Source organism: Melopsittacus undulatus, chromosome 22 (assembly GCF_012275295.1).
Source record: "Melopsittacus undulatus isolate bMelUnd1 chromosome 22, bMelUnd1.mat.Z, whole genome shotgun sequence".
In the NCBI taxonomy this organism is placed as follows: Eukaryota; Metazoa; Chordata; class Aves; order Psittaciformes; family Psittaculidae; genus Melopsittacus; species Melopsittacus undulatus.
The window spans coordinates 382,495-395,985 of record NC_047548.1 but is presented as its reverse complement, the minus strand read 5'-3'; the positions used below and the strand labels follow the sequence as shown (position 1 = coordinate 395,985).

The 13,491-nt window shown below is 61.6% G+C and overlaps 2 protein-coding genes across 2 annotated transcripts; both read left to right on the top strand.

Moving 5' to 3' along the window:
* The first annotated feature begins 1,539 nt into the window (after nt 1-1,539).
* STX5 (syntaxin 5) lies at nt 1,540-5,313 on the top strand. Its single transcript, XM_034071791.1, has 11 exons — nt 1,540-1,609; nt 2,053-2,274; nt 2,372-2,442; nt 2,711-2,766; nt 2,875-2,945; nt 3,029-3,145; nt 3,229-3,285; nt 4,007-4,088; nt 4,180-4,280; nt 4,363-4,484; nt 4,570-5,313. The coding sequence occupies exons 2-11, from the start codon at nt 2,056-2,058 to the stop codon at nt 4,727-4,729; spliced, it is 1,056 nt and encodes a 351-aa protein (XP_033927682.1). The 5' UTR covers nt 1,540-1,609; nt 2,053-2,055; the 3' UTR covers nt 4,730-5,313.
* A 127-nt stretch (nt 5,314-5,440) lies between these two features.
* On the top strand, nt 5,441-13,414 carry NXF1 (nuclear RNA export factor 1). Its single transcript, XM_034071825.1, has 21 exons — nt 5,441-5,511; nt 6,074-6,269; nt 6,362-6,491; nt 7,089-7,172; nt 7,247-7,351; nt 7,457-7,537; nt 7,643-7,712; nt 8,098-8,186; nt 8,278-8,385; nt 9,153-9,262; nt 10,520-10,556; nt 10,650-10,718; nt 10,828-10,883; nt 10,969-11,076; nt 11,153-11,211; nt 11,452-11,567; nt 11,636-11,678; nt 11,756-11,828; nt 12,565-12,747; nt 13,163-13,223; nt 13,350-13,414. The coding sequence occupies exons 1-21, from the start codon at nt 5,481-5,483 to the stop codon at nt 13,386-13,388; spliced, it is 1,848 nt and encodes a 615-aa protein (XP_033927716.1). The 5' UTR covers nt 5,441-5,480; the 3' UTR covers nt 13,389-13,414.
* Nucleotides 13,415-13,491: the final 77 nt, after the last annotated feature.

The window sequence follows — 13,491 nt, the reverse complement described above, 5'->3', positions numbered from 1 at the left end:
ATTTTGGGTGTTTTGGGGCCCTCGCAGGAGTCGAGGCCCCTCCCCCCTCCCGGTTTTTTGTTGGTTTTCTGCGTTTTGTTTGTATGTAAGGAATAAACTGATTAAAAACCTTCAATATGGGCACGGCGAACGGGGTGGGGGACCACGGGGGGGTGGGGCCTGCGCGCAGGAGGCGGCTTGTGATTGGCGGGGGGTTCATTTGGGGGCGTGGTTTCTGCACTGGGGGCGTGGCTTAGGAAGAGGAGCCGGGCTGTGATTGGGTGTAGGTGTGAGGGGGGAGTGGTTTGCAAAAAGGGGGCGGGGCCAAAAGGGATGTTACGCACTAATGTGACGCAAGGCCCGTATCCTGCTCCGGAAGTGACGTCACGCAGCCACTTCCGTCGCCATGCCGCTCGCCGCTCACATCGCCCGTTCTCTGCTCCGCTCCGCGGCCCGGCCGGGCCCAGCCCCGCGAGGCCTCATCTCGGGGCCTCCGCAGGAGCCGCTCGGGACCGGGGTGAGCGGGGGGGGGAACCGGGGCACAACCGGGGCACAACCGGGGTGACCTTGGGGCCGTGCTGATGCCGCTGTGCCCGCAGGAGGCCATCGTGGGGCTCACCGCCATCTTCATCTCGCTCCTTGCGCCCTCCGCGTGGATCCTGAGTCACCTCGAGGACTACAAGAAACGGGATTGACTCCTCCGGGGCCACGTCCTCCGGTTCCCCGCGGGACCAGCGCTCACCGGGACCAGCCCCCCCCCCGCCGCGCAGGCGCAATCGGCTCCATGCAGCATTCCAATAAAGCCCGTTCCATTCTGCAACCGTCTGGATCCTTCCGGGGGGGGATGGGGGGAGGGGGCTTTGGGGGGGGGGGGGGGGTCAGCTGATGACGTCACGGAGAGGGGCTGCTGAATGGAGGGGGGAAGCCCTGTAGCTGTGGGGGGGGGGTCAGCTGATGACGTCACGGAGAGGGGCTGCTGAATGGAGGGGGGAAGCCCTGTAGCTGTGGGGGGGGGGGTCAGCTGATGACGTCACGGAGAGGGGCTGCTGAATGGAGGGGGAAGCCCTGTAGCTGGGGGGGGGGGGTCAGCTGATGACGTCACGGAGAGGGGCTGCTGAATGGAGGGGGGAAGCCCTGTAGCTGTGGGGGGGGGGGGTCAGCTGATGACGTCACGGAGAGGGGCTGCTGAATGGAGGGGGGAAGCCCTGTAGCTGGGGGGGGGGGGGTCAGCTGATGACGTCACGGAGAGGGGCTGCTGAATGGAGGGGGGAAGCCCTGTAGCTGTGGGGGGGGGGGTCAGCTGATGACGTCACGGAGAGGGGCTGCTGAATGGAGGGGGAAGCCCTGTAGCTGGGGGGGGGAGGGGGGGGGGTGATGCTGTTGCTAAGGGGCGGGGCCTGTTGCTGGGGGTGCTCCAATCCCTTTCATAGGCACTACCCGTTGCTAGGCAACCACTCCCATGGAAGCAACTTCCGCTTCCCTGAAGAACACTTCCGGGATCCCAACCTATCGAGTTCAACTTCCGGCAGACCTACCGGTCACATGATGTCCTAGCCGGAAGAGACGTGGCAGTGACGTCAGCGCGGCCGGTGGATCCCGGTAACGACGGCAGGCCCCGACTCGAGCCCCGGTGAGCGCGAGGGGAGGGGGAAGGAGGCGGGGCTTAGAGGGGTGGCCACGCCCCCTACGGAGCTTTGCCGCCCCCTGGTGGAGCGGCGAGGCCGGGGGGGGGTTCCGGTAACAGGAGGGGGTTCCGGTAACCGGAGGGGGTTCGGGTAACCGGAGGGAGGTTCCGGTAACCGGAGGGAGGTTCCGGTAACCGGAGGGGAGTCCGGTAACCGGAGGGGGTTCGGGTAACCGGAGGGAGGTTCCGGTAACCGGAGGGGAGTCCGGTAACCGGGGGGGGGGTCCGGTAACCGGAGGGGGTTCCGGTAGCCGGAGGGGGTTCCGGTAGCCGGAGGGGGTTCCGGTAACCGGAGGGGGTTCCGGTAACCGGAGGGGGTTCCGGTAGCCGGAGGGGGGGTTCCGGTAACCGGGGGGTGTCCCTGTGCTGACCCCCCCCGTGCTCCGCAGCCGATGAACGCACGTCGCCGGCACGGCTCCAGGCAGCGGGAACCGGGCGTTTACGTGGGGCCCCCCCAGACACAAACCGTGACCCCCCCGCACACCCCCCCCCTTCCGCCGCCGCCACCGACGGTTCCCTCCGTGCTCCCCCCACCGGCACCGGACGTCATGTCCTGTCGCGACCGGACCCACGAGTTCCTGTCCGCTTGTAAATCACTGCAGGGCCGGCAGGTGAGCGCCCCTCCCCCCCCCTTCCCCTCCCCTCCCCTCCCCCCCCCATCCGGTTTCGGGGTCTGACCCCCCCCCCCCCCCCCGTTCTCCGCCGTAGGACGGGGCCCAGCCCGGGAGAGCAGCACCAGGGGCCATGCGGCAGCGCAGCGAGTTCAGCCTCATGGCCAAGTGAGGGGGGGCAATGGGGGGGGAATGGGGGGAGCTGATTTAGGGGGGACCCCAATGGGGACAGGGTTGGGATGGGGATTGAGGGGGCCCCAATGGGGGGGTGCAGGTTTGGGGGGACCCATAGTTTGGGGGAGGCAGAGGGAAGGGTTATGGGGCCTTCACATTGAATGGGAATGATGGGGGTTATGGGGGGGGGCACAATAAAGGTGGGAGGGGGATGGGGAGGGATTTGGGGCCCCCCCATCTCTGACACCCCCCCCCCCCCCAGGCGCATCGGGAAGGACCTGAGCAACACCTTTGCCAAGCTGGAGAAGCTGACGATCTGTGAGTGGGGGGGGGGGGAAGAAACTGGGGGGGGGGGGGCACAAAGTGGGGGTGCAATGATCCCAATGATCCCCTGATCCCCCCCATTTCCTCATCCCCCCCCAACAGTGGCCAAGAGGAAATCGCTGTTTGATGACAAAGCCGTGGAGATCGAGGAGCTCACCTACATCATCAAACAGGTCTGGGGGGGTGAGGGGGGGGGCAGAGGGTGTATTATGGGATGTTCCTGACCCCCCCCCCCACCAAACCCCTTCCATTGCAGGACATCAACAGCCTGAACAAGCAAATCGCACAGCTGCAGGAGGTGGTGCGGGCGCGGGGGGGGCAGAACGGGCGCCACGTCCAGACCCATTCCAACACCGTGGTGGTGTCGCTGCAGGTGGGGACACGGGGGGGGACATGGGGGGGGCACATAGGGACAACCCCACCAACCCCAACTCATTCTGCTCCTTTCCTCCTCAGTCCAAACTGGCTTCGATGTCCAATGACTTCAAGTCGGTGCTGGAGGTGCGGACGGAGGTGAGGAACTGACCCCCTTCTCCTTGGGGTCCCCCTTCTCCTTGGGTCCCCCCTTCTCCTTGGGGTCCCCCTTCTCCTTGGGGTCCCCCTTCTCCTTGGGGTCCCCCTTCTCCTTGGGTCCCCCCTTCTCCTTGGGGTCCCCCTTCTCCTTGGGTCCCCCCTTCTCCTTGGGTCCCCCTTCTCCTTGGGTCCCCCCTTCTCCTTGGGTCCCCCCTTCTCCTTGGGGTCCCCCTTCTCCTTGGGTCCCCCTTCTCCTTGGGTCCCCCTTCTCCTTGGGGTCCCCCTTCTCCTTGGGTCCCCCTTCTCCTTGGGTCCCCCCTTCTCTTAGGTCCCCCTGTTTTCCTCCTATCCCCTTCTTTTTCCATCCCCCCCTTTTCCTTCCAACCTCCTCTTATCCTTCATTTCCCTCATTTCTCCCCCCACCCTCCTGAGTTCCTTTCCCCCCTCTTACCACTTCCCCCCTTTTCTCTCTCTTTTCTCCCCCATTGCCCCCCCAACCTCCTCCTTCTCCCCTTTTCTCTCTCTGACTTCCCCATTACCCTCCAGTCCCCTCCAGCTGCCCTATTTTCCCCTTTTCCCTCCCCAACTCCCCACCAGCCCCCCCTTTCTCCTCCCCAATATCCCTCTTTCCCCCTTTGTGCCTCCCCCATTGCCCTCCAGAATCCCCCAGCCCCTCTTTGCCCCATATCCCCCCCATAACTCCCCCCATATCCCCCCCCAGAACCTGAAGCAGCAGCGCAGCCGCCGCGAGCACTTCTCCCGTGCCCCTGTGTCAGCTTTGCCCCTCACTGCCAGCAACATGGGTGAGTCCATGGGGAGGTTTGGGGGGGTGGGAAGGGGCATGGGGGTCTTCACCCCACACACACACCCATGGACCCCCCCATTTCCCCATAGGCAGCTCCACAGTGCTGCAGGATGAGTCCCCACGCGCTGGCTCCGTGGCCATCGAGATGGACGCACGGACAAGCCAACAGCTCCAACTGATCGATGAGCAGGTGAGGACATGGGACAATGGGTCCTGGTGTCATGGGGGGCACAATGAGCTTGGAGAATGATGCTCCTGCCATTGTCCTGCAGGATTCCTACATCCAGAGCCGAGCAGACACGATGCAGAACATCGAATCCACCATCGTGGAGCTGGGGTCCATCTTCCAGCAGTTGGCTCATATGGTAAAGGAGCAAGAGGAGACGATCCAGAGGTGCCAATCCCAGTTTCCCACCCACTCCATCTCCATCCATCCCTTCTGTCTGTGCCTCCCTTCACTCTGCCCCATCCCATGGCAGGATCGATGCCAGCGTGGAGGACGCGCAGCTGAACGTGGAGGCAGCTCACGGGGAGATCCTCAAGTACTTCCAGTCGGTCACGTCCAACCGGTGGTTGATGGTCAAGATCTTCCTCATCCTCATTGTCTTCTTCATCGTCTTCATTGTTTTCCTGGCCTGAGGATCTCCTTTTCCCTGTCCACCGAATGGGACAGATGGACTTGATCCGTGCTCTGTGGGGCTCGGAGATGGACACTGCTGCGGGGATGGGGTCTGTCGGGACCCCCCCAAGTGCCCCTGGGGACCCCCTTGTTGTCCCCCCCAGGGTGTGGGGGCATCACCAGCTCCCCCCACTGCAGGTCCTGCAGCTTATGCTGAGGCTGGACCCTGTTCCCAGCCAGTCATGGTGGCTGCAGACCCCTCTGGGGGGGCCGGGAATGCTGCAGCCCCTCTTAAAGCTATGGGACTCCCTGAAGGGGGACTGTGGACCCTGGGGGGGGGCTGAGGACCCCCATTAAACACTTGGGACCCCCGTGGGGAGCTGGAGAGCCCCTTAAAACTGTGGGACCCTCCTGTGGACCTTGGTATGGCCCCTGGAGGGGCTGAAGACCCTCCCTTAAGCATTTTGGACCCCCTTAAAACTGTGAGACCCCCTGTGTGGGGGGCTGTGGACCCCGGTAGGGCCCCTGGGACGCCATTAAACCCCCTGGGCCCTCTTTGGGGTGCTGCAGTCCCCATTAAAGCTGTGGGACCCTATGGAATTAATGGGTTCATTCTGACATTCGTTCTTCCGTGAGCGGGATTCGAACCCGCGATCTCGGGATGGTTGCTGGGTGGGGGGGTGTGTGTGACGGAGCATGCGTGGAGGGAGGGCGGAAGTGACGAAGTGGGGGCGTGGCCCGGCGGGGAGGCCGCGGCTGCCGGTGGCGGCGATGGCGGAGGAGGCCAAGGGCGGATTCAGCGGTGAGCACCGGGGCCCGAACCGGAACCGGAACCGGGGGCAACGGGAACCGGAACCGGGGGGGGGGCCGGGGGCGGCCGGAACGGGGCTCGGTGCAGGCAGAGGGGGTAGGAGCGGTGCTGGGCCCCGGCTGTGGGCCTGGAGCGGGCCCGGACGGGAATGGGGCCTGAGGAGGGAGTACGGGAGGGGGAATGGGGTCAGAGGGGGGAGACGGGCGTCAGGTAAAGGGGTTCTGGGTAAAGGGCTCAGGGTTGGGGACAGGGGATGGGGTCTGGGGAGAGGAGATGGGGAGAGGGGATGGGGAGAGGGGATCAAGGAGCTGATGGGGAAAGGGGCTGGAGAGAGGGGGGAGCTGTCCAGGGGAAGTGATGGGAGTCCAAGGGAGGAGATGGGGAGAGGGGATAATGGGAGTCACAGAGGGGAGATGGGTCTGGAAGGGGGGTTCACAGAGGGGGTGTGGGTCAGGGACAGGGCATGGGGGTCAGGGGATGGGGCCCTGCAGGGGGATCCAAGGCTTATGGCTGAGCCCCCCCCCCCGAGCGTTGCTCCCGGTGCCCCCGGCAGAGCACGATGACCGGGTGGGCGGACGCGTGTTCTCGGGCCGGAGGAAGAAGGGCCGGGGCCCGTTCCGGGGTAAGATGTACAGCGAGGTGACCCCGAGGGCGCGGAGCCGCGGCGGCCCCGGTGGGCGCCCACGTCCCGATGATGATGATGGTGATGTCCCAATGAGCGACGCGCACGACGGCCCCCGAGCCCGATAGTGAGTGCAGGGGGATCCCATCCCCCCCCAGGAAACTGGGATAATGGTGTTTGCCATTGGTGCCTTGGCTCAACTGTTCCCTGCATCCCCAGCTTGCCCTATGGGCCCCGGCCCAACCGCACGGCCAACATCCACATCACGGTCCGGAGGGATCTGGCCACTCCAGAGCGGAGCAGCGGATCCAGCCGGGAAGGGGGGCGCAGGAACTGGTTCAAGATCACGGTGAGTGGGGATGGGGATGGGGGCACCTGGTTTTCCATGGCACAGGAATGGGAACAGAGAATGGAATGTTATTGCAGCAGGGCAAGGGAGCAAATGGTTTTGCCGAAGGTTTGGGGTGAAGAAAAACAGTCTCATGTTCTGCCAGCAGAGCTTTAGGTGGGATATTAGGAAGGATTTCTACTGGAAATGGGCTGCCAAGAGAAAGGATTGAGGTGTCATCACTGGAGGGATCAGAAAACACCTATAAAGGATATAAGTCCATGGAATAATGATTTAACCCCCGGAAAAGGGGGATGACACCTGGAAAACAGGTTAAATCCATTGGGAATTACGGCACAACCAACTATGGGAGGTGTTGCCAATTGAGGCCCAAAAGAATTCCAGGTATTCCTGGAATAAGGATGAGTTATATAACCCAGACATGGTGGTTGGCATGGAATCACTCACTGGAGAGCACCCTTTCCCTTCGGGACAGCACTGAAACAATCGGGATCATCCCTCCCACTTGTTTCCAACTGGACTAGTGCAGTTTAGCCCAGTCTTTCCTAGTTGTTCATTGTCTTTCTCTGCCTGCCACTGGATTCCTGCCTCTTCCAGATCCCCTATGGCAAGAAGTACGACAAGTCCTGGCTGCTGAGCTCCATCCAGAACCTCTGCAGTGTCCCCTTCACCCCTGTAGAGGTGAGGGGGGGACCCTTTCTTCCCGTTTTGGGGGGATTAGAATGATCTGGAAGCTCAATCCCAACCTTTCCCAGTTCCACTATGACCACAACCGGGCTCAGTTCTACGTGGAAGACGCCACCACCGCCAGTGCCCTCAAGCAGGTGTCCCGCAAGATCACAGACAGGGATAACTACAAGGTGAGAGGCTCATCCAGGGCTGTGCTTCCCATGGGAATGATCCTGGGACACGGAGCCTGCTCCTTGCCTCAGCACGGGCCTGTTCACAGCTCTCTGCTGTTGTAGGTGGTGATTGTGATCAATGCCTCAGCACCACCTCAGTCCCTGCAGAATGAGCTGAAGCCGGAGGAGGTCGAGCAGCTGAAGGTGAGGATGTGGAGAGGGGAAGAGGAAGGGGAATGGAAAGAGAAAGGGGAAGGGGAAGCACCTGCCTGGTCCTTCTTCTTCACCCTCTTCCTTGTGCTGCCCCAGCTGTGCATGAGCAAGAGATACGATGGCTCTCAGCGAGCTCTGGACCTCAAGAGCCTCCGCGGGGACCCAGGTAAGAGACACTTTGGGGACACCAGGGGTTGGGGCTGTGGGGAGCAGGGTCCCACCCCTCAATTTTCCCCTATAACTCCTTCAATTTCTGCTCCCAAACCTCACGATTTTCCCCTTCATGCCCCAATTTCCTTCCTGATCCCCCCAATTTCTGTCCTCAACCCCAATTTCCCCCACAAAACCCCCGATTCCTTCTCTGACCCCCTTATTTTCTCCACCTTCCAATTTCCTCCTTTACTCCCCCAAATTCCCCCCTCATGCTGCACAATTTACTCTGATCCCCTCAATTCCTCACCATGATTTCCCAATTTCCTTCCATAAAACCTCCAATTTCCATTCTTATCCCCCCAATTCCCCCCTTGATCCCCTCATTCCCGTCCCCCCAGACCTGGTGGCACAGAGCATCGATGTGGTGCTGAACCAGCGCAGCTGCATGCTGGTGGTGCTGCGCATCATCGAGGAGAACATCCCCGAGGTGAGCCCCTCCTCGGGGACCCCCAATCCCTTCCCCCCCCCCCCCCCCGTTCCCATTCCCACCCCCCCACATCCCTGTTTCCCCCCTGCAGCTGCAGTCCCTCAACCTGAGCAGTAATAAGCTCTATCGCCTCGATGACCTCTCCGAGCTGGCACAGAAAGCATCTGGACTCAAGATCCTTGACCTCTCTCGCAATGAGGTGGGTGCCCCCCCCTTTATATATACCCACCCCCCCCACTTTATGTGTGGCACTCCCCCTTATGTGTGCCCCCCTCTTTATGTGCCATCATTATGTCCTTTTCTGTGTGTACTTTTCTCTTTATGTTCTGTCTATTTCCTATATGCTCTCCATTTTATGTGCCCCATGCCCCTTGTGCCCCCCATCTTTATGTGTGCCCCACATCTCCTGTGTGCCCCCCTCTTCTGTGTGACCCCATGTTGTATGTCTGCTTCTCTTATGTGTGCCCCCATCTTCTGTGTGCCCCCTTCTGTGTGCCCCCTTCTCTTGTGTGCCCTCGTCTTTTGTGTGTCCCCCATCTTTATGCATGCCCATCTCCTGTGCCCCCTCTCCTGTGTGCCCCCCATCTTCCACATGCTACCCCGTTTTGTGTGCTTTCTCCTTTATCTGTGCCACTATGTCCTGTGTGCTCTCTTTCTTTACATGTGCACCTCTCTTGCGTGTGCCCCCATGTTCTGTGTGCCTTTCTCTTTATGTGCCCCCATCTCGTCTGTGCTCCCCTCATTGTGCCCCCTATCTCCTGTGCACCCCCTCTTTATGTGTGCCCCCATTTCCTGGGTGTTCCCATCTCCTAAGTGCCCTCCCCTTGTCTGTGTGCCCCCCACTCCCCTGTTTGTGCCCCTTTCTGTGTGCCCACCTCCTTTATGTGCCCCCTCCCCTTTATGTGGCCCTCCTTCCATGTGCCCCCCATCCCTGTGCCCCCCTCACCCTTTCCCCCCCCCCCACAGCTGAAATCCGAGCGGGACCTGGACAAGGTGAAGGGGCTGAAGCTGGAGGAGCTGTGGCTGGATGGGAACCCCCTTTGCGATGCCTTCCGGGACCAGTCCTCCTACATCAGGTCAGTGCTAGGCCTGGGGCGGCCCCAGGGGCCCGTGGGCCGCCCCTGCTCCACGGGGGGCACCGCGGCAGGACCAGGAGAGGCTGCTTCCCCCCCCAGTTCCACTCAGCAGTGCCTGGATGCTCCCAGTTCCCATCCTGAGCTCCCCCCGGAGCCCCCGGTCGTGGTGCAGAGCTGGGGCCGATGCGTTTCAGCTGCTCGGAGCCCTGCTCCCTCCTTCCTCCTCATCCCCCTGCTTCTCTCCTCATCCTCCCCCTCATGTCCCTGCTTCCCTCCTCATCCTCCTCCCTTGGGAACACACAGCCTCTTCTCCCCAGCGCTCCCTGCCCGTGCTCCTGCCCTCCTGCCGTGCAGACAGGGCTTTGGCCAATGCTTCCCCCCCACCCCCCATCATTCCAGGGGGGATTTTAAGGGGTGCAGGACCCGATGTGGGGCACAATTCCCTCCTGCCCCACGGAGCTGCCTCCCCCCATGCCCGCGTTCCGCCCTCGACGATGGCTGGTTAGCCAGAGACGGGTAAGATTCCTCACGGGAGGAACAACCTAAGACAGGCACAGCCGTGCAGTGGCCGAACGCCTCCGCCTCCGCTGCGGTTGGCCTGGGCTGGGGATGCTCCTCCAGTGCCTGCAGCTCGCTCCGGGCAGGTCCCCCCGTGGCATTCCTGGGTTTGCCTGCGCCGGCTCCCAGCAACGGATTCGGGATCTCGGCTCCGGATGCGGCTCCAAACCAGAGCCGGGAGGGAGCAGCACTAAGGAGAAGAGGCTCTGCCCTGGGGGTCCCCATTCCTCTGACCCCCCTCACTTTGGCTTCACTCCTTCCTGGCTCTATAGGGGGGCTCCATCTCCCCCCCCCCCCCCAATCCCATTCCCCCATCCCAAAGCAGCAGCTCCACAGCTGTAAACAGCTGGATCGTGCCAATGGTTGTGCCACGGCCGGTGGGAATCTCCCTCTTCCCCCTTTTCCCTCCTCCAGGCACCTGCACCCAGGTGAGTATGAGCCAGGTAAGACCCGAGCTGGGTGCGGGGACCCTCAGAGACCCCCCCAAAGGGGCAGGGGCAGCCCTGGGGTGGGGGGGGTGGGGTGGGGATAGAACCAGACCCCCCATGATGGGGAGGAGCTTTGGGGTGTCCCCAGTGCCATGGACCCATGGGGAGGGCAGGGCAAAAGGGGAGGGGTGATGGGGGAATGCAGGGAGGGGGTTGGGGTTTGCTATGGGGGGGGATCCTGGGCACCAAAGTGACTCTGATCCCTCTGCAGCTCCGTCAGAGAGAGGTTCCCGAAGCTGCTGCGGCTGGTGAGTGGGGGGGGGGGGGCACGGGGGTTGGGAGGGGGCTGGGGGGGCAGGAAGGGGATTCTCTTCCCCCAACCCCATGTTTCCTGCCCCCAGGACGGGCACGAGCTGCCCCCACCGATCGCCTTTGACGTGGAGGCACCAACGACGCTTCCACCATGCAAGGTGGGTACATGGGGACACACACACACACGGCCCTGGGGGTGTCTGTGTCCCCATCCTGGCCTTGGGGCTGTCACTTGGGGGTCACCATCTTTGTGTCCCCCCTTTCCAGGGCAGCTACTTTGGCTCCGATGACCTGAAGGTTTTGGTGCTGAGGTTCCTGCAGCAGTGAGTTGGGGGTTGGGGTGTCCCCTCCTCTATTCCCACTCCTCATCCTCACCCTCATCCCATCTACTTCCCACCCCATCCATAGGTATTATTCCATCTATGACTCCAGTGACAGGCAGGGGCTGCTGGATGCCTACCACGATGGCGCCTGCTGCTCCCTCAGCATCCCCTTTGGACCCCAAAACCCACCCAGGTATGGTCCCCTGGGCCCTCCCTCCCAGCACCCCCCCTTGGCCTTGGGGTGGCTTCTACAAGTGCTTGTCCCACAGGAACAGCTTGAACGAGTACTTCAAAGACAGCAGGAACGTGAAGAAGCTGAAGGATCCCAGTAAGTCCAGCCCCATTGTGAGGAGGCACCACAAGGAGGGTTGTGGGTTCCATGGGGGGTGAGGAGGAGGAAGGAGGGAGAAGGGGGAAGGAGGGAAGAGGGAGAAGAGAGGAAGAGAAGGAGGGAGGAGGAGGAGGAGAGAGAAGAAAGAGGGAGGAGGAGAGAGGATGAGGAAGGAGAACAGAGAAGGAGAAAGGAGACTGGGGTGGGAGGAAGGCCTCAGCCTCCATCCCCCCCCAGCCATGCGCTTCAAGCTGCTCAAGCACACGCGGCTCAACGTGGTGGCTTTCCTGAACGAGCTGCCCAAGACCCAGCACGACATCAACTCCTTCATGGTGGACATCTGCGCACAGACAGTGAGTTAGGGCTGCCCTATGGGGTCCTCACCCCCCCGGACCCCTCCTCACCATCCCCTCCCTTCCAGAACACGCTGCTCTGCTTCGCTGTCCATGGGATCTTCAAGGAAGGTGAGTTCCACCCCACACGTTACCCCATGAGCTTCAGCCCTGGCTTCCCCTCATCACCTCCTCCTGCTCTTCCACAGTGGATGGGAAATCCCGGGATTCAGTCCGAGCTTTCACACGGATGTTCATTGCTGTGCCCGCCGGCAACACCGGGTAAGGGTTAACAGCCACCTCCATGTGGGTTGTGCTGTTGGAAGATGGGGTTTGGCCATTGAGAGATGGTTTAGAGCATCTCTAGATGGTTTCCACCTCTGGGAGATGAGTTTGAGTCAACTTGAAATGGTTTTGGCCACTTCAAGGTGGTTTATGCTCTTGAGAGATGGGTTTAGGCCATCTTGAGGTGGTTTTGACTGTTGGGAGAGGGTTTGGGGCTGTTGGGAGATGAGTTTAGGCCATTGAGAGATGGTTTTAGGCTGTTGGGAGATGATTTTTGCCATCTTGACATGCTTTGCCCATCAGGAGATGGGTTTTGGCCACTGGGAGATGGGTTTTGGCTATTGGGAGATGGTTTAGGCCATCTCAAGATGGTATTGGCCATTAGGAAGTGGGTTTTGGCCACTGGGAGATGCTTTTAGGCCATCTCCAGGTGAGTTTGGCCATTAGGAAATGGGTTTTTTGCCATTGGGAGGTGGGTTTTGGTCACTGGGAGATGGTTTAGGCCATCACAAGATGGTTTTGGCCATTAGGACGTGGGTTTTGACCACTGGGAGATGCTTTATTGCCATATCCAGGTGAGTTTGGCCATTAGGAAATGGGTTTTTTGCCACTGGGAGGTGGGTTTTGGCCATTCGGAGATGGTTTTGGCCATTAGGACGTGGGTTTTGACCACTGGGAGATGCTTTGTCGCCATTGCCCAACCTCAACCTCCCATCCCCGTTGTACCCCCCAGACTGTGCATTGTGAATGATGAGCTCTTCGTGCGCAATGCCACAACAGAGGAGCTGCGTAAAGCGTTCCTGCTGCCTGCGCCCACCCCCTCCTCCAGCCCCGTGCCCACACTGGCGGCCGAGCAGCAGGAGATGCTGGCAGCCTTCGCCATGCAGTCGGGAATGAACCTCGAGTGGTCCCAGAAGTGCGTCCTGGGGGCATGGGGGGGGGGGCAGGTGGGGGCTGGGGGGCTTAAATGGGGCTGGGGGGGGTGAGATGGGGGCTGGGGGGGGTTAAATGGGGTTTAGGGAAGGTCAGATGGGGGCTCCAGATGGGGGCTGGGAGCGATGGGATGGGGGCTGGGGGGGTTAAATGGGGTTTAGGGAAGGTCAGATGGGGTCTGGGGGCTTCAGATGGGGGCTGGGAGTGATGAGATGGGGGCTGGGGGGGTTAAATGGGGCTGGGGGGGTTAAATGGGGCTGGGGGGGTTAAATGGGGTTTAGGGAAGGTCAGATGGGGGCTGGGGGTGTCAGATGGGGTTTGGAAGGGTCAGGGGGCTCTGACCAGGGACCACTTTGCTCTGTGGGGGGGTCTCCAATGTGTCCTCCATCCCCTCCCAGGTGCCTGCAGGACAATGACTGGGACTACGGCCGTGCTGGGCAGGTGTTCACCCAGCTCAAGGTGCATGGGGGGGTCTGAGCCCCATCTCCCCCACCTAAACCCCATCTGAACCCCCAGTCCCAGACCCCCTCCGACCCCTCCCCACACTCCTCAGCCCCCCTCTGATCCCCCTGTTCTCTCTTGCAGCTGGAAGGGAAGATCCCGGAGGTGGCGTTCCTCAAGTGACCGCCCCACCCCCACCCCCCCTCCCCCCTCCCCTCCCCCCTCCTCCCAGCCTTTTATTCCTCTCGTTTTGTAAATAAACCGTTCACGGTCCCATTGCAACGCG